Below are 20,193 nucleotides of genomic sequence, written 5' to 3'. Positions count from 1 at the left end.
TAAAATAACTGTGTGTATCCGTGCTAAAGGATAGTCTTTTGTAGAACATAAATGGAGTCTTTGTTGTTATGACATTCCTCAGTGAATACAGTAATATATTTTTTACTTCAAGCCAAGAGAGACATTCATGCATTCTAAAAATGTTTGTTCCCATCCCACAAGAAAGAGCTACACGTGCTGCTTTATTCTGAACCAACTGTAATTTTCTGATATTACCCAGTGATGTATTGGACCAAACTATTGAGCAATAATCCAGGTTACTCAAAACCAAGGCTTGAGTTACTTGTTTGATAGTTGTGTCAGATATCTTGCACATCTTTTAATTACAGATAAAATATTTCCCATTTTACTTACTACTTTCTGTATGCGTTTGTCCCATAATAATTTATTATCTATGATATCTCCCAAAAGTTTGGTTTCTTCCACCTGCTTTATTACTATGTCATCTATACTGAGATCAAACTTTGGGTTTCTCCTATTACAACACTTGTTGTTTTCGACACATTCAAAAAAGTTACTGTTTATCCAATCTACTACCAGCTTTAAATCCTGATCTAGATTAGTCTTTAAATCACTTATTGTTGTTCCCTCTAAGTATATTGTGGAGTCATCTGCATACATTGAAATATGTGACTTTTTTAAAATTAAAGGAAGATCATTCGTAAAAATTGTGTATAGGAGTGGCCCAAGACAACTTCCTTGAAACACTCCATTTTTCACTTCTTTAACATCTAAACATCTGGACAACAAAGGGAATTCCAGTCTATGTTTAAGTCTCCCAAAAATATATTTCATGACTTGTACTACTCACATGATCCAACATGTCACATATTTTAAATAAACTACTATTAGCACTTGGGGGTCACTAACAACAATCTGTTAATATTGGCTCTAGATGTTTCAAACTAATTTGCAGCCAGAGTAGTTGTGTCTGAGTCTAATGAGTCTAAATGTGTCTCGGATACAGCAAATATATAAATAGATAAATGCTTTATTTTTGGATAGGGACAGTGCACATTAATGAACATCGATATTTAAACATCTCTGTAAACATGCCGGATTATAGCAAAGCTGCTAATTTGCATCCGTAGTCCCTAATAAATAAATAGAAAAAATACAAATAGAAGAGACAACACACACAGAACAATACATTACACAATCAGAAGGACACCAGACCCAGACAGGATATAACAATGCAATAAAAAGTAATGTTCAATTAGTCTTAAGTCCAGTTAGTGGTCGCACTTTTGGTTTGATTTGAGCCATTGTTTTAGTTGTCCTTTAAAAGAAGAGTATGTGGGGCATTCCCTTATTGTGGAGGGAAGACTATTCCAAATGCCCCCCCCCACACACACACACACACACAACAGACAACACGTTCCTCCCATACGTGGTGCGCCTGTGGGGAATCTCACAGTCTCCTCTATCACAAGCCCTGGTGCTCATACCTCCCAGAGTCTTTTTCCTTATGAATTCATTCAGCGGTGGTGGAGCAACATAATGGAGACTGTTATACACAAAACAGGCAAATCTAAAAGTTTTAAAATTATGGAAGCTTAAAAAATTATGTTTTTTAAGGGTCTTGCAGATATGGAAGGAGAAGAGATTTTTATCCAGAGTCTTTAGGGCTTTTTTATAGAGAGATTCTATCGGTTTTAGTGCTGTCGTACATGCCAGTGACCAGCTCGTTAAGCAGTAGTCTATATGTGAGAAGATCCTACAGTGTAAAAACATCAAAGCTACACTGCTGGTTAATGAATTCCTGATCCGTCTGAAATTTGCAAGGTTGTGTTTGACAGAGTTAGACACTTTTTTGATGTGTTTGCTGAATGAGAGTGTTGAGTCCAGAATGACTCCCAAGTATCTGAACTTGCTAACCAAAGCGAGCTCCTCCCCTCCCAGAAAGATACCAGAATGATCAATATTTGGCGGTCTTTTAGCAAAAAACATACAGACACTTTTTTTAACATTTAAAGACAGACATGAATCAGTGAGCTAGTCCTGAACATGAGCCATTGCTGTTGTGAGTATTTGAGTAGCCTCTGTCGCGTTTTTCGCAGGGGTGAAAATCACCGCGTCATCCGTGTACAACTGTGCATTAACACCCTTACTGACATCAAAGAAATCGTGAATGTAAAAAAAAAACAAAATAGGTCCAAGTATGGATCCCTGAGGGACCCCTACTGGACGGTCCAGGTAAGGGGATTTGACACCGCCGACCACCACACCCTGCTCTCTATCTGCAAGATATGATCTGTACCAATTGAGGGCCTGTTTGGGGAAATTAAATCTCGACAGCTTGGTTAACAGTACTCGGTGGTCAATGGTGTCAAAGGCTCTTTTAAGATCCAGGAAGACAGCTCCCACACAGCTGTTCCTATCCAGGAGATACTTGTTTTTTTCGACAAACATACTTATGGCCGACTCTGTGGAATGGTGAATCCGGAAGCCAAACTGCATCGGATGTAATGCAGTATAACCGTTATTAAGATGTTCTACTAACTGTTTAGCCACCCATTTTTCTATTATTTTGGAGATGACAGGAAGAATACTGATTGGTCTATAGTTGTTGATTTCAGATTTACTTCCAGATTTGAAGATTGGATTCACCGTGTATGTAGATTATTTAACAAAAGCACATCTTCTACTTCAGTTAATTTATTACTAATACTACATATGTTTATATGGGCAATTTTAAGACCTTTCTTGGGCAGTTTATGTAACCTTTACCAATTATCATCTTTCAAATCATTTTTCTTCCTGTTCATTTTCATAAACTCAATCTCGGAGCAACACATATTACAGTTAACAGCAACATCTAAATATATGCACATATATACACATGTATACACATGTACTCTATCTGTGCAATACTAAGCAAGCTGATCTTTTTAAATTCTTATTTCCTTTCCTAAACTCAGCAACTCTGAAACTGTTTCAATATTTTGAGAGCTGCATTCTATAACCAGTAGCAAAATTCATTCTCTGGTGTCAACACTGAAAAACAACACAACTTATTTACATAAAATTAAAAGCATTCCATATTTTTCTAAATACATTAAAGTATTGTGAAAGTAGTGTAAACACATTTCCCTTTTCTCAGGCCACTTCCATCATTTTCCATGTCTCAAGCTTTTAGTCTGTATAACTATCATGTCCTCATTATATATGTATTCTTTATCAGTTTGAAGAAGACTATAAAGTCCTGTTAAGTCCATTTTCCTCATGGAGTATATTTTTATTTCTTACCACCTGACCTCTTGGGGGTCCTTCGCAGTTCACTCGTTACGCATCTCCTCTCCTCTGTTTAACCTGCTGACAGCGTCGGTTTAATAGCTTGGTTGAAGAAGGTGTCCGCTGTTCCTGGATCTTGGAAATATTTTGTCTCTCCTTTAAGAGTCACGATGAGTGTTGCTGGATGGATCAGACCATGTCTTACTTTTGCCTGATGTATTTTAATTTAATCACTTTCATTCCCCTGAAATGCAGTACTCTCTCTTTCTTTGCTATTTGTAAAGTAGCGTCTTTGGCCAAGTATCTCTGCATTCTGACGATCATCGGTCTTGAACCAGATTTCGTTACAGGCCCCAGTCTGTAAAGATTACCATCTTCGAATAATTCTTTAAAGAAGGATGCCATGAATTCCTTTTCCACATCTTTGTTGAAGCTAAATACTCTGATATTACATTTACGGCTGAAATTTTCCAACCTTTCAGTTTTTTCTCTCAGTTCTTTGTTTTCTTTTTGGAGCCCGTTACACACTTTCTCCATTTCATTCATCCTCTCTTGCATGCTAGAAAGCGCCAGGTCCACATCGACCAGTTTGTCCTTACAGTCCTTCAGCCCCACTTTTAAGCAATCCAGCTGATGTTGCAGTTTATCAAATGCTTAATTTATTTCTTCTCTCATTATTGAGCGGATTAATGCTGCTAACTCAAGTTGATTTCCACACTCAATGTCGGCCTCCATTCCGGTTCTCCCAGGTGTAACAGGTGAGGCAGTTGGCGTCTGTTTTTTTGACATTTTTGGCATCAGAATTCTTCCTTCACTGGTAATTATGTAATTAATTTTTGGTTCAAGTTGATATTAACTTTAGGAGTTCGGCATCCTTAGCGTCCTCACACATGACGCATCTTTCCCTATGGTGCAGAAACAGAGCATGGAGGGGCTGTGGCAGGACCAAGGCCAGACAAACCGGTGTTCATCTCCTACGCTCCCTGCTTGCACTTAAGTGATCGTAACATTAAGTAAATCATTACCTATTAAATCATGTAGACATAGAGCGAAGCAGGGAGTCTACAGTCTCTGTCTGCTGACCCTCCTCCCTGAAATTTGAGCTGGTCTCCCTGTCCTGAATATGTGGCTCTAAAAAAGCTAGGATTTTCATAAATTACCATCGCTTTTTTCTGCTCCACCTTCTGCCCCACTCATCTCTTTCCTATACTCGTCCCTTAAGTATTTCCACTTTGATTGGCAAAATTCATCTACAATCAGATAAGTGACAATATGTAAAAGAAGGCAGAACTCAACACAGTGTTAATAGAGGCTTGACTACACAGCTGATAACATGCTCACAATGGGTGTTAAAACACTCACCAGCGACATTCAGTGTCCGACCTATCTGCTCCCACAAATGGGCTTTTCTGTCTTTGTTGTTCTTTCTGTAAACATATCATAAAGCTGAGGATAGACACAGCCAGAACAAGCTACTGCTCCATCGTCTTGGTTACCAGGGTGACGAGTCCCACTCCATATAATATATGATTGGTTGCCTGAAAAGGAGTGAATGATAACAACAGCGTCTTTCTTAAAAGATCCAAAATTGTCAACTAGAAGCACTCAGTGCTGCCGCATACGCGGTCTCCTCGTTGGGAACAACTGAAAAAACATGCTGTAAGTCAGACAAAAAAGCTGTATGAACTCTCTAACTCTGTATGAGCTCTAATAAACCCAAATAAAATGCCTTTTAATGCTGACAGAAATATAAATGCACTCATTTTGGCAGACCAAAAAACACCCATGAGACATTAATACGACCTGTTTCTGACAGCTGATGTGTTCAACATAGTTTCCTGTACAATTCTGTGAGCCCAAGAATAATTAATTAAATAATAAGTACCATCAAATTATGATAGAACCCTCTCTCATATCTAAAAAATATAAAATGCAGCAGAAGAGTGCAGGAGCAACAACTGTTGGTGGTGTGACCTTGTGTCTACGTATTATAGGGGGTTGTTGGAACACCAAGGGAGAACCTATCGTGATGTCACCTATTGGTTTGTGGAGTACCGTACTGAAACTGGGTCTGGCATTATAATTGTCGCCATGTTAGTTTTCTGCAGCCAGCAGAGGTGACGTACAGAGAGTTGAGCTTGTTGGCCTAGCTTAGTTTTGACCCGCTTTAGCAGGAAACAGTGGCAGCTATCCTGGTCACACACATTCTCGTATTACAGATACCAGATATATATACAGTATACTAAAATATCTTTCAAAAACTATTTTAGGTAAGAAACAGGCAATGCAGTAAGGAGTAAAGAATCCGGATTCATATTTGATCAGTGCTGCCTAGTTTGACAGTTTGATCTGAGTTTGGTGCATTGAGCTGGACGGACTCACTGAGAATGACCTGTCAAACACAAGGCAGCCACACCCTAAAGCTAACCTGCTTTATCGTCTATTTTACTCTAAATGGGACCATCATTTACTAAATGCACATTATGCTATATGGAAGAAAACTGAAACTAGAGATTGAAACAATAAACTCATTAGGAAACTGTTTACTGAGCTCATAAATCAAATGAGAAGTAGGCTGATTTCCCCTTAAGACCCAATACTATCAGACTTTTTTTTCTTTCAGCCAACAGAGCTGCTCCCTGCTAGTCATTAGAGAGAATGCAGGTTTAAGACAATTACACATCAGCTTCACTTCACAAACCCAGAAGCTCTGTCTACTAATTGTATATTCAATTCAGTTCAATTCAATGTAATTCAATTCAGTTTTATTTGTATAGCCCCAATTCATAACAGAAGTTATCTCAGGACACTTTTTAAATAGAGCAGGTCTAGACCATACTCCTTATAACATTATTGACAGAGACCCAACAGTACCACCATGAGCAAGCACTTGGCGACAGTGGCAAGGAAAAACTGCCTGTTAAGAGGCAGAAACCTAGGAAAGACCCTTCGGCTCTAGGTGGGTGGTTGTCTGCCTCGACCAGTTGGGGAGACAGAGACAGACAGACAGACAGACAGACAGACAGACAGACAGATAGACAGATAGACAGATAGACAGATAGACAGTAGCACAGCAACAACAGTAGCAACAACTATACTCATAGTAGTGACTGATGATGATGAACATGAAGAAGATCAAGATCAAGAACAAGAACTCCAGGGAAGAAGTGAAGTTAGTAACATGCATTAATGGGACATGAATGAGCGCAGAAAGAGCTCAGTGAACCATGGGAAATCCCCCGATAGTCTAGGCCTATAGCAGCATAACTAAGGGATGGTTCAGGACTCACCTGATCCAGCCCTAACTATAAGCTTTATCAAAGAGGAACGTCTTAAGCCTACTCTTGAATGTGGAGAGGGTGTCTGCCTCCCGAACCACAACTGGAAGCTGGTTCCACAGGAGAGGAGCTTGGTAACTGAAGGCTCTGGCTCCTGTTCTACTTTTTGACTATAGGAACCACAAGTAGCCCAGCATTCAGAGAACACAGTGTTCTAGTGGGGTAATAGGGTACTATGAGCTCTTTAAGATATGAAGGGGCCTGACCATAAAGAGCTTTGTAGGTGAGGAGGAGGATTTTAAATTCTATTCTAAATTTTACAAGGAGCCAGTGCAGAGAAGCTAGTACAGGAGAGATATGATCTCTTTTCCTAATTCCTGTCAGTACTCGTGCTGCAGTGTTTTGAATTAATAGTAACATCTTAATGGACTTATTGGGGCAGCCTGATAATAAGGAGTTGCAGTAATCCAGCCTTGAAGTAACAAATGCATGGATTAGTTTTTCTGCATCTGTCTGTGGATGTGTCAAATTTTTGTAAAATTACATAAATGAAAGAAGGCAGTCCTGGAGGTTTGCTTTATGTGGGAATTAAATGACATGTCCTGATCAAAGATAACTCCAAGATTCCTGACAGTGGTGCTAGAGGCCAAGGTAATGCCATCTAGAGTAGCTATATCTTTAGACAGTGAGTCTCTAAGGTTTTTGGGGAGTTTAACATCAGAAAATTGCAGCTCATCCAGGATTGTCCTTAAGACATGTTTGTAATTTAGATAATTGATTAATTTCATCGGGCTTGGTCGATAGATATAATTGCGTATTATCTGCATAGCAATGAAAGTTAATGGATTGATTCCTAATAATGTTGCCTAAAGGGAGCATATATAAAGTAAATAGTATTGGTCCAAGTACAGAACCTTGTGGAACTCCATGACTAACTGTAGTATTTATTGAAGATTCATCGTTAACATGTACAAACTGCGAACGACCTGATAAATATGACTTAAACCAGCTTAGTGCGGTTCCTTTAATGCCAATTTGATGCTCAAGTCCCTGTAAAAGAATATTATGGTCGATGGTGTCAAATGCAGCACTAAGATCTAATAATACAAGTACAGAGACAAGTCCATTGTCGGAAACAATCAAAAGGTCATTATTAACTTTAACCAGAGCTGTCTCTTTGCTATGATGAACTCTAAATCCTGACTGAAAATCCTCAAATAAACTATTGTTATGTAGAAATTCACACAACTCTTTGGCGACTACTTTCTCCAGAATCTTAGAGAGGAAGGGGAGGTTAGAAATTGGTCTATAGTTAGCTAAAACCCCTGGGTCAAGAGTGGGCTTTTTAAGAAGGGGTTTAATTACAGCTACTTTAAAGAACTGTGGTACATATCCTGACAATAAAGAAAGATTAATCATATCTAGTAAAGAAGTGCCAATTAAGGGTACGACTTCTTTAAGCAGCCTAGTTGGGATGGGGTCTAAAAGACAGGTTGATGGCTTCGATGAAGGAATTATTGAAGGTAACTGATGAAGATTGATAGCAGAAAAACATTCTAAATATATATCTGAGTTTACATTAGTTAAGGTTCCTAAACCTGGAGAGTCAGTGATACCTGTTGAGGGCATTTGGGGATTAATTTTCTCTCTAATAGTAATAATTTTATTATAGAAGAAGCTCATGAAGTCATTGCTACTTAAGGTTATGGGGATATGTGGCTCAATAGAGCTGTGGCTCTCTGTCAGCCTGACTACATTGCTGAAGAGGAACCTAGGGTTGTTCTTATTTTCTTCTATTAGTGCTGAGTAATAGGTTCCTCTGGCATTACGGAGGGCCTTTCTATAAGTTTTAAGATTATCTTGCCAAATTGAGCGATGTTCTAATAATTTGGAGGAGCGCCATTTCCTTTCCGATTTCCTTGTTTTTTGCTTCAATTGGTGGATACTGTCAATGTGGGACACAGAGGGAACATGTGAAGAACAAATAACTTGTCAGGGTCTGAATATTGGACAGCTAGCTCCAGCTCCAGTCAGGGAGGTCAATATATACAAAAAAGGAAATCAAAATCTTGCATATTACGTCATGGTTAAGGAGGGACAGAATTAAGCATATTTTTTACAAACAACATGTCTATTGTTGTATTTTTAAGCATAATACACCAACAAGAGTCTATATGAAAGTTTACAGTGAAAAAAAATTGTTTAGTGTGGAGTGCCTCTTTAAGGTGAACAATTAATGTATTTACATATGGTGTATTCATACAATGTGATGGCTATGACGGATAAAACAATCAAACTCCTGGTTAAACATGAGTATTCCTCCACACTATCAAAGCCTGTGTACACTCCATCTATACCTGTCAAATGATCCTCACCTGCAGCCTCCCAACCCCTATATCCCACTCATCCAAGAGGGGTTTCTACTGGCCTGTCTGTTCGCTCTGTTTGAAGCAGCAGGATGTGTGTGGGCGAAACAAGCACCAGGGGAAAGGTTACATCTTCTCCCATGCAGAGAGAAAAAAGACACCAGAAGGAGAGGAAAGGGGGCTCTGTCTTTGTTTGAGCCCATTTGTTGAACTGCTCTTCTCATTAATGTCACTCAGTGAGTAGGTACTGGTGCACTGACTGCAGCACCCACTTCCACTGGAGCTTGTGCGGTCTGGGCTAGGTGCTGCTCCAACAGTGGAAACCACAGTGTGACCTTGTCGCAGTACTGGGATCAGTGAGGCAGTGAAGCGGGACATGTCTGTGGAAAGAGATGCAGGACTGAGGATGACCAGTTGCACTAGGGCTTCTTTGAAAACTGTCTCGACATGCTCCAAGAGACAAAACAAGAACCAGTCCAGGCGGTAGTACAGTAGCAGGGTTACTCACTACCATGGAAATATTTTACACTTTTAGTTGGTTTATTACTCCAGTAATCTTTATCTGTATCAGTTACAGGCAGCAGGAAAGCCAAGTTCACATTGCAATTGCTTCAATTTACTGCAAATAAAACAATGTCCTATTACTGAGGAATTACCAAGAACATTAATCTTGACTATAGATGTCTATAAACACTAGACCTATGTTCTACACATAGTTGAGTTGTGTACTTCCATTATCCCAAATGTTTCCAACAATGTTCAAACTCAGAGAAATGTGTCATTTTATTCAGGTAACGCTACTTCAGTGGTCGGCTGTCTATGGCGTCATATCCCCTTTGTGCCTGCGTCAGCGTTGTGGTTGTCTGCCAGAAGCTGTCATACATTGACTGTTTATCCAGTCTGAAGCCACATTGTTACCATCCACTGTTTAGATCTTGGTGCTTTTTAACTCTAGATTTGAACCAGATGAAGGATTTTAGTCATCGGACGTCTGGATCTTAAGTTATCAGAGAAACAAGCTGAGCTAACGTTAGCAGCAGCTCGGCTCACAGCCCCTCCGGGACGTCCTTTGTCTGTCCAACAGCGTGGGAGAAACAGTGATTTTTAAGGTGGACTGCTTTGTCAGTGTTTTAAGTGGTTTTAGCCAGCGGGTCCATTTGTTTTGGAGAGGAGGAGACCTCTGTGGATAATTGGGCTCCCGGTAGAAACCTCCTGAACCATGAACGCTGAAGGAATCTTAACCGGGAAATGCTGATTGCAATGACAGCAATGGGGGTGAAGACAACAACTCCTATGATCCCCACGCTGCTTTACCACCTCATCCAGCTTCATCTTTTGTTAGTGTTTTGATGTGAGAGACATTGAGAAATCGAGAAATTTGATTCATTAGGTTTTTGTAGGGGCCACGGCTAACTTATCATAAGAAAAATATAAATGAGACAGTAACCGGAAGGCTTATCTGTTCCCTTTAGCAATATGACACCCAGAAGAACCAGCAAGAAGAACAATTATATAATGGCAGGTATGACCACCACTGCAGCAAGTTTGATTTTCAGCTCAGGAGCACATCTGTTCTCAACTTCACAGTCTGAGTTTGGCCTGAAGAGAAAGTATCACACAAGCATCAAAAACTGTTAATAAGCAAGACTATTCTATTCAAAGTATGCTTTTACAATCAGAGTTTTTGGTGGGTGCAGTTTTTTTTTTTCATACTCACATTAGCTGCATCATTACAGTCGGCTTTTACCATCTCAGAAATATCTCTAAGATCAGAAATCTCCTTAGGGATGGACAAATCCAATATGCTGGATCAGTATCAGGGCCGATATTGACTTTATTAAGCTGATCGGGTGTCAGCCAGATGTCTGTTCCACATTAAGTACAGTTTATGCATTATATATTTTTACATCATTACAAATTTCAGTCTTTCAGCTAGTAGTTTTATTTACTGATATTATTCATCCCAATGAGTTCCACACAGAAAAATAAATTGTGTTTGATCCAGGATGTTGAGGTTGCAGATTAGTTTGAACGTACTGTGAGGGTTACGCTATATCTTAGTCCAAACAGTTTAAGACTGCAACTAACTGAACACAGCTGGAGTTGACGACAGGCTGTGAAGTGTGTCAGAGAAACTACAATCCTCACGAAAAATGTGAAAACAAAAGATAAGTAAATAACTATAATAATCGTCTCTCTTTTCATTAAAACTAATTCCCTGTGTGTTTACAGGAGCCATTATAGAGACAGAATTAATTTGTAGCTGTCTTTAGCTGTTCCTTTCCTCTTGTTTCTGAATGTAGTCTAGGACATTACTTACAGCCATGTACCACATTCATGGAACAACTGTTCATCATTATTGATTTAGACGACATCAGAGAATGTCATCTGTACAGCTGCTTTCTGAGGAACACACAGTGTTATCTTTTGGTGATACAGCTGTAGGAAAATACTGAAGATGCAAATATATTTATATTCATTATTGATTAATCTGCATATTGTATTCTCAATCAATTAGTTAGTAGTTTAGTATATAAAACATTAGAAAATGGTGAAGAATGAAAATCATAGTCTTCCCAGAATTCGTCAAGTCGTTTTTTTCCCAAAACTGGATGACTTGATGCTGGAACCATCAAATGGGTTTGAGTCAGCCAGGGGTGTCTCTCCAGGCTGTTTTGACTGGGGTAGCACAAGTGCTGCACTGGCTTATGCAGGGGTGGCATGAAGTATGTGTCTCAGCTTTCCAGTCATTCCCAATTTATGCAAATAAAACATTTATACCCTTGCATGGATTAGCAAACAGTGGGCATGTGTATAAAAGGTGAGAGTCGTGGGTACTCATAGAACCCATATTCATCCAGATATCTTGAGGTCAGAGATCAAGGGATCCCTTTGAAAATTGCCATGCCATGCCAGGCCATGTTTTTCCATCAGAGTAGAAACTTTCTGAGTGAAGTGCTGAATTTTAGTGACAGTTTTGGTATCTTTTAAACAACTGAAAATGTCAACAGCTTCAATGGGTGAGATGCGATGAAACCCTAATAACAGATGATACATAATAGTGATCTCAAATTTCTCAAAATCTCAAAAAGACCAACAACCCCCCCCCCCACACACACACACACACACACACACACACACACACACACACACACACACACACACACACACACACACACACACACACACACACACACACACACACAAAAGTTTGCCCTAAAGTAGAGAGTCCACAAGACAAATGCAGGTCCCGTTTAACCTTCAGCCATCCTCCACTGTGCTCTGCTCTACACACTCGCAGTTCCTTCACAGCTGCTGGCTTCACAACCTGGCTGTCTGCACTCCTCTTTATCGCTGTGGATGTCCTTGAGTCAATTTCATGTTTATTCAAATTAGAAATGCAAAGGCTTCCCCCCCTGACCACCCAACACAGCTCACACAGGAGACAAGTATTAAACCTTTGCCGCTGTATATGCACAATGTACTGAATATAAAAGCTGTGGTGTTTCCAGGCTTCTAAACGTTCACTAATAATGCTGCTCAGACTGCCAGCTTTGACTTAAACAAGTGTATTTCAAGTAGACAAAAAACAGCAGAGCGTAGCAGGAAACACGTCCCTTGCTGGTAGTCATCTCTACAGTAACATCCCGTCCTAAAGAAAGCACGTTGTCTGGCTTTGAGCGCCCAGCCTCTGCCTCTCTGTGACAACAGCTTTTTCTGCACAACAAGAAGCTCTGAATTCAATCACACAGCATCCTTGGGGGGAAAAAAAAGTGAATTACTGGATGCATGCACTCATGCAGCACACACATATCTAAACAAACTGTCTCACATCTTTACTGTCGCCTGTGTTTCAGCTCAAGGAAGTGGGAGGCACTTAAAAAACTCTACATGTTCTGTCTTTTAAAAAAAAGATTTTTAATATATCTTATCAATATGTCTGGAAATGGATACAACTAAAACCACCAGACCAGCTCATTCTGACAGCAATGACAGCTTAAGAAGGAGGAAAGACTTTTCTTACCTTGGGTTGAGCACGTCTGGGAAAGGCAACTTTAGGGTCAATCTGCAAGAGGGAAAGACACAAAGAGAGTGTCTGAATAAAATCATTAAAAGTGGGAGATAAAAAGCACTAGTCCAGGGAAATGTTTTTATAATTAATTATTAAAATTTATTTAGGATTTATTGTTGAAGTTGCTGATTGCAGCTCCCGTGCCTCACCCTCCTCAAGCCTGCAGGAGAAACTACAGTGGCTGCAAAACTTGCTAAAAAATGTGAAAGGCCCAATCTACAGCCAGTGTTTGATTTGTCCGTTCTGGGCTACTGTAGAAACATGGCAGACTCCGTAGAATGGTAAATGGACTGCACTTATATAGCGCTTTTCCGACCAATCAAAGCGCTTTACATTACATGCCACATTCACCCATTCATACACATCGGGATAGCACAACATCAGGAGCCACTTGGGGTATAGTATCTTGCTCAAGGACTTTGATATGTGATGCAGTGCCTCCTGCACTAGTTTACATTGTATACTTACACATGAGGGATTTGCAGAAAATTATGCATGCTACTGTACATGATGTAGAAGACAAAAGCCACTGAGTTCACTATTAGCACACTGGACGATTTGTGTGGCTATGCTGTAAACGGATACAGCAGTTCTTCTTCTGCTGTATTTCTATTGTAAGGATTATTACTTATATTAATACAATTTTATTCCTGCTTGATCTGGTTACATCTGTAGCTACTGATGGTAACAGCAGGTATGTTTGACTAACAGGTGAGTTCTGTTTGAAACCAATCTACCTGCCACCCCTAAAAAAAAAAAAAAGAAATACCCGGCCGTCCCGGCTGCCACCTGGAAATCTGGCAGATCGTCTATGGCGAGATCTGCCATATTATGACCTCTTAAAGTCTCCACGCCACCCTCTGGACACCCCATGAATATTTATCTAGATCTGCCCCTGGAAACTGGGGAGGGGGTGCAGACAAACATGCCTTGAGCAATTACTCTGTCAAAATCACAACATAAGAAGAGGAAATGTTGTATCTCTATACATGATCTCTATAAACAGATTTTTTCATATAAATGTAGAATCTGTAGGCAAGGGACAAAGATTTTTTTTTGGCTTGGGTTTGTAGTCCGAGTAGTGTTGACCAATCACATTTGAGCGGGCTTTAGATGCATGCAGGTAAACACTCTGCATATGTAATAGTTTTCCACACGACAGCAATGCACAGTAAAAGGAGTGTGCAGTAAGAGTCCGTCCCATGCTACGGTTCATCGAACAGCTCACTGGGACTTTTCCAGCTTGTGACTGCTTCATAATAAAACTACCTCATGCTTTGCCACTTGAACGCTTTTAACATAAAGCAGCAGCAGTAGGAAATGTTGGGTCCACATTAGCAGTAATTTAATACAGCTCTGACAAAACTGTAGAGAGCCATCAATGAGCAAGGTGACTTCATCCTACTTCCTTGTGTGTGAAGACAATCTGAATCTTGCCCAAAAGCAGCACAAAGTATCACTGAAAGCTAAAATATAGAGAGGTTACTACTAATTTAAATAGATCAGTGGCTATTGGAGAAAAAAATGCTCCCCATAAATAGTATCACTGTTGGAGTTACATTTCGTGAAAATCTTAAGGATTAAAACTAAAATAATGCTAAAAATAATCTCAGATAGAAGGTACAAAATACAGCGTGCAGAACATGCTGACTACGATACTGTGGGTTCACACCATCTGCACTGAGTTTACATGCACTTAAATAACAAGGTTAGAGAAACCAGGTTACGTGGGTAATCTGAGAACAGGTTTACATGCACTGTAGTACCCTATGTTAGTTTAAGTGGGACTGGACAGTGCTAGTTAAAATATGAGGATGCCATGCTCCATGTAATGATCTCTCCTTTCTTTTGGCCACACTGTTACTTTGCCTGTAACATGTGTAAAATCCTATCAAGCATATACAGGGCAGAGAAATCAGCATTCTCCAAAAGGAAGCAACATGGGAATTCCCTACCCTGATTACAGACACCAGGTATCTCATTTACATGTCAGTTTAAAAAAAATAATAATAATCAGCTCACTGGAGAAAACCTCTAAAACATCCATTTCAATTTGATGGGCAAATATAAAATAGTGAAATGAGTCCAACAATAGGGTAGACTTGGTCGGAGCATCTCCAAAACTGTAGCTCTTGTGGGGTGTTCCTGGTCTGCAGAGGTCAGTACCTATCAAAAGTGGTCCAACGAAGGAAAGTCAGTGAATCGGAGACAGGGGTGGCTAAGGCTCACTGATGCACGTGGGGAGTGAAGGCTGGCCCGTGTGGTCCAATCCAACAGATGAGCTACTGTAGCTCAAACTGCTGAAAGAGTTAATGCTGGTTCTGATATAAAGGGTACAGAACACAAAGTGCATCACAGTTTGTTGCTATGGGGCTGAATAACATGATGACCACCAGGGTGACCAGGTGGTCATCATGTTATGGCTGATCGGTGTATGTGGTTTTCTCTTTTCCCCTACCCAGATTACAGAAACGAAGTATCTCGTTTACTTGTCAGTTAAAAAACAGCTTACTGGAGAAAACCAGCTGTAACCTGGTTACTTCTAAAACATTCATTTCAATTGGATGGGCATGGATGAGTGAAATGAGTCCAACACAAAGTCAACTGTTACAGCAAGCTACTGAAAGGCTTGTGATATTGTGATATTGTGGTTTTAGCTGGCTAATGTTAGTTTGCTTACTAATGTAGACAAATTGCTAGCTAATACTGTCTGCTTTCATACAGACTGCCGGGGCAGTCTACTGGCAAATTCTGTTTGTATTTTACTGCATCGGCTGGTGTTGTGAGGAGGCTGATGCCGGATACAGCTATTCAGCTAGGCCGGGTTGCAGCTGGCTGGCTAACATTAACTTGCTAGCTTGCAATCCATAGCAAAATACTATCTGAGTGGATATGTTAGTCAGTAACAGCGGCTTACTTCCCAAGCTAACGTGATCCATGATACTAACTTATGTAGGCCTATTGTGACAAACTGTGTCAATTTTAACCACCAATATATGTGGTAAATTAGGTTTCTGTAATCCCCTAACCCGATTATGGAAACCAAGTGTCTCGTTTACGTGACAGTTTAAAAAAAAAAACAGCTTACTGAAGAAAAGCAGCAGTAACTGGTGACTTTTAAAACATTCATTTTCACTCAGGATATAAAAGATATATATATATATATATATATATATATATATATCACGGCATTTATCACACCATTTTTCAAACATTATCTTTGAATGGCTCTAAATAGTTGAATTTTTGCTTAAGCTCTTTATTCCAAACAGTGACACAAAATGTGATTTTCTGCCATCTCTGGGGCGCTGACAGTATGTGCGTGTGTGTGTGTGTGCGTGTGTGTGTGTGTGCGTGTGTGTGTGGTTAATCACTGTTCCCATTAAAAGTGGCTAATAACATCTAGAGCTACAGCAATTCACCTCTGCCCAATCACAGGGCCATTCCACATCAAATCATATCTCTTCTTAAGTGTAGGGGGGTCAATAAAGCTGCAATGATTTACAAATTATACAGACAAAGAGCTAATTAGCGTGGTGTACAGCCTGCTTGTTGAACTCATGGAAACTCAAGTCCCTCACAGCACCAGAAAAAGAATAACTGACAGCAGAATAATTTGCAGAAATGCTGCTGACTATGTATAGTTTCCTCTAAAGGTGTCACAATACAAGAAAATAATGTCTAAGTTAGAGTCAGACATCTCCACAGTTTGAAGACGAGTAACATTTCCTCTGCTGAGTCCATTATTTTCCATATCAGAACAGCTGGGAGGGTGTCCTGACTTGTATGCTTGCCTGAAGGGAAATTTCAATTTTTTTGCATGTTCAGCAGATCTGCCGTGTGCTGACGAATAGTCTAATTATGTTACACTAGCAAATTAATGGAATTGATTAACTGGAAGTGCACCAATTGACCATTGTCTTTTTTCCTATAATTTAAACAGCCCCCTGCCCAGGAACTTTCTGCAAACAGACCCATGCAATAGACCCATTTATTTATTTGCTTCTTATTTTATTATTCTAACTTTAATATAGTTTGTAGTGTGTTGTATTTGTACTGCTGGTTACTGTTGATTCTAATTTAATTTCAAGGTCACAATAGTTTAATATCCAAAGTTAAGGAATCTTTATCAAAAATGTGTGTTCATGTTATGACATTATATTAAGCTCCAATGGTTTGAATCCAGACTTAACCCAGAAAAGTATCCTGCTTATTACAAACGTACCTGCCAAAATGACACAAAGCATTGGTTTCAAATGATTTATTGTGGAACAGTTACAATCATCTGCCTAACAACACAACATCATCCAGCTTTAAGAACTATCATTCCTGACCATACTTGGGCTAAAGCCAGAGATATACATGCCTTTTAAACACATGTTCACGTTAACTTGCACAATCAATACTCAAAGAATACGTGAGGCAGTCACCGTGCAAACACACAAGTCACACAAATGTCCAGCCTTAGCTGTAAGCTAAGTAATTTCTAGGACTGACAGCTTCTGGTTGGTTGGTCGATATGCTTCTTTCTGACCAAATTGTCATTGGTTGGGCAATCGCTGGTGTTAATTTAAGAAGGAGAAAAGCCCTTCTTCATCTATTTTCAGGGGTGGGGGGAAATATGCAGCCCTTTTTAGACTACACTGATCAGCCATAACATTCTGACCACCTAGACACCCTGGTGGTCATACTGTTATGCAGTCCCATACCAACAAACTGTGATGCACTGTGTGTCCTGACACCTTTCTATAAGAACCAGCATTCATTTTTTAAGGAATTTGAGCTACAGTAGGTCGTCTCTTGGATCAGACCACACGGGCCGACCTTCACACCCCATGTATATCAATGAGCTTGGCCACCCATGACCCTGTCTCTGGTTCACCGCTTTTCCTTCCTTGTACTACTTTTGATAGGTACTGACCACTGCAAACCGGGAACACCCCACAAGAGCTACAGTTTTGGAGATGCTCTGACCCAGTTAGCTAGCCATCATAATCTGGCCCTTGTCAAAAGTTGCTCAAATGCTCACGCTGCCCTTTTTTCCTGCTTCTAACTTGCTGCCTAATTTATTCCACCCACTGACAGGTGCCATGATAGCCAGATCATCAGTGTTATTCACTTCACCTGTCAGTGGTCATAATGTTATGGCTGATAGGAGTATATTGTCAGAAATAACACTGATTATGTATGAAAATAATATTCAAATATATTTTACTCAACTGTGGTTCTGTTTTAATAATCATATTGTTTAATACACAATAAGACTTGTAAGTCAAGAAGTCAAAACAGCCCCATTTTTACAACTTTAACAGGGTTTAACTTACTGAACATTTCAATCTCTACATCGACCCACAGTCTCACAGGACAGAAGAGCTGAGTGGATAAAGTTTATTTTTCGTGCGTGTACATTATACTACGGACTGCTTCCGATAATGTTACCGGCTGTCCGTGACCCAACTTCATACTTAGGAAATGTACATTTTCCCATGTTTTATGTTTATGATTCATGTTTCTGGTGTTAATTTGGTGGTTAGCCTGCTGAAGTTTAACCTCTGGCTCTGCAATAATTGTGCCTGGAGAACTCAATACTATCACAGATCTTACGGACAAAGTCACTTTTGGTCATGGCATGCCACCGAAAAATATGAAGGAATATGGTCTTGGTAATACTTGGTGCATGAATCACCCAGACAAGAGAGAATATTCCTTCTTCTCTCAAGTACATCAATCCCATTCACAAATGGACTTTTTTCAAACAAGCAATACACTTTTTTCAAATTCACCCCATCCATTAGGGTTGGGCGTGCGCAAATATATCGGTAATCCGTGATTGTTGGACTGATGGTGGCTAACTAAATTATTTATATAAAGGCTCAGATACAACAAATTTGAACACAGCAATAAAACAGGGAAATACAAAATAATGTTATAAAGGACTCAGCAGGGAAGCTTCTCTGTAGCCCTAAGGATATAACATTTTTGTTTGTTTTGGAGTTTTTACATGAGAATATACTCCTCAGGACATGACCCAGATCACAAAACAGCTGAACTGTTCTGTGTGTATCCTCAATAACAGAAACCTCAGCTTTCAGGTGCACAAGCGAACGCCTGAGCTCTGGCTACCATACTTTATCACTATTCAACATAGATGTTAAATTTATCAGCAAGGCTTCAGGCCGCCAGAGTAAATGGTAAATGGACCTGTACTTGTATAGTGCCTTTCTAGTCTTCTGACAACTCAAAGCGCTTTTACACTACGTGCCACATTCACCCTTTCACACACATTCACTCAGCGATGGCAAAGTCCATCCAACAGAAACTAACTCACTCATACACATTCACACACCGATGCACAGCATCGGGAGCAATTTGGGGTTCAGTATCTCGCTCAAGGATACTTCGACGCGTGGCCATCATTAAAAAAAGTATCCAAACAGATAACACTCAATACAATAATCAGTCTTTATGTGGACGATGTGTTGTTATTTTTTTACAGGATCCACAATCATCACTGCCAATATCTTATAAAAACCTTACTACTCTGTCAACTAATCCAAAATCACTGTCCTACCCATTTGCATGGATAGGAAGAATGTGGAAGCTAGGTTGACCAGATATCCCAGTTTATGTGGGACTGCAGGGCATTTTTATCCTTTGTCCCACATCCCACATATTGAGACAATGTCTCACATTTTGATTGCCATTGACATTAAAAGTCAAAAGAAGATCTTGTTTTAACCAATGGCTGTGAAAAAATGCAGGGAAGGCTGTCATCATGGGACTGTAGGATAACCAAACCGTGCACACCTGGGTCAAGTACAGGTTAACGTATCTTTGCGCTACAACCAACAGGGAAAATCAAGTCACCATAAAGTCCATCTATGCAGGTTTGGGGGGCACATGATGGAAACTACTACCAAGAAATGGATATGCAGCTACGACAAAGACATCAGCAATAAAGATTAAGATTTTACATTACCTGTCAGCACGCCCCACATTGTCCCACATTTGGTTTCTTGAGTCTGGTCAACCATTCACCTGTAGGCTATATACTTGGGTATGCCCCAAGTAGTCATAGTAATAGGAATTCATTTAGATCATCTAAGACTCTACACTGCTGGATAAATTTACCTCTAAGTGACTGGCGAAATAGTAGCAATAAAAATGATAGCTCTACCCACACTCAAATACTTGTTTTCAATGATTCCCATCCAGCTACTTCAATTATCTCAACTTGGCCTTC

General features: G+C 39.8%; 3 protein-coding genes across 9 annotated transcripts in view; 2 read left to right on the top strand and 1 right to left on the bottom strand.

Moving 5' to 3' along the window:
- Positions 1 to 20,193, top strand: part of LOC127362358 (gap junction delta-2 protein-like) — a 678,509-nt gene that overhangs the window by 356,672 nt on the left and 301,644 nt on the right.
- Positions 1 to 20,193, top strand: part of LOC127362369 (uncharacterized) — a 384,160-nt gene that overhangs the window by 267,149 nt on the left and 96,818 nt on the right. The gene's annotated exons all lie outside the window — the stretch shown is intronic.
- msi2b (musashi RNA-binding protein 2b) overlaps positions 1 to 20,193 on the bottom strand; it is a 295,771-nt gene that overhangs the window by 266,181 nt on the left and 9,397 nt on the right. For all 8 annotated transcript variants that reach the window (XM_051397988.1, XM_051397987.1, XM_051397991.1 and 5 more), the window contains exon 5: positions 12,903 to 12,944. In XM_051397988.1, coding sequence (XP_051253948.1) covers positions 12,903 to 12,944 — 42 coding nt within the window. The remainder of the gene's footprint in view (positions 1 to 12,902; positions 12,945 to 20,193) is intronic.

Source organism: Dicentrarchus labrax, unplaced genomic scaffold, assembly GCF_905237075.1.
Source record: "Dicentrarchus labrax unplaced genomic scaffold, dlabrax2021, whole genome shotgun sequence".
NCBI classification, from domain to species: Eukaryota; Metazoa; Chordata; class Actinopteri; family Moronidae; genus Dicentrarchus; species Dicentrarchus labrax.
Note: the sequence above shows the minus strand (reverse complement) of the source record. Positions and strands in the feature narration are given on the sequence as shown.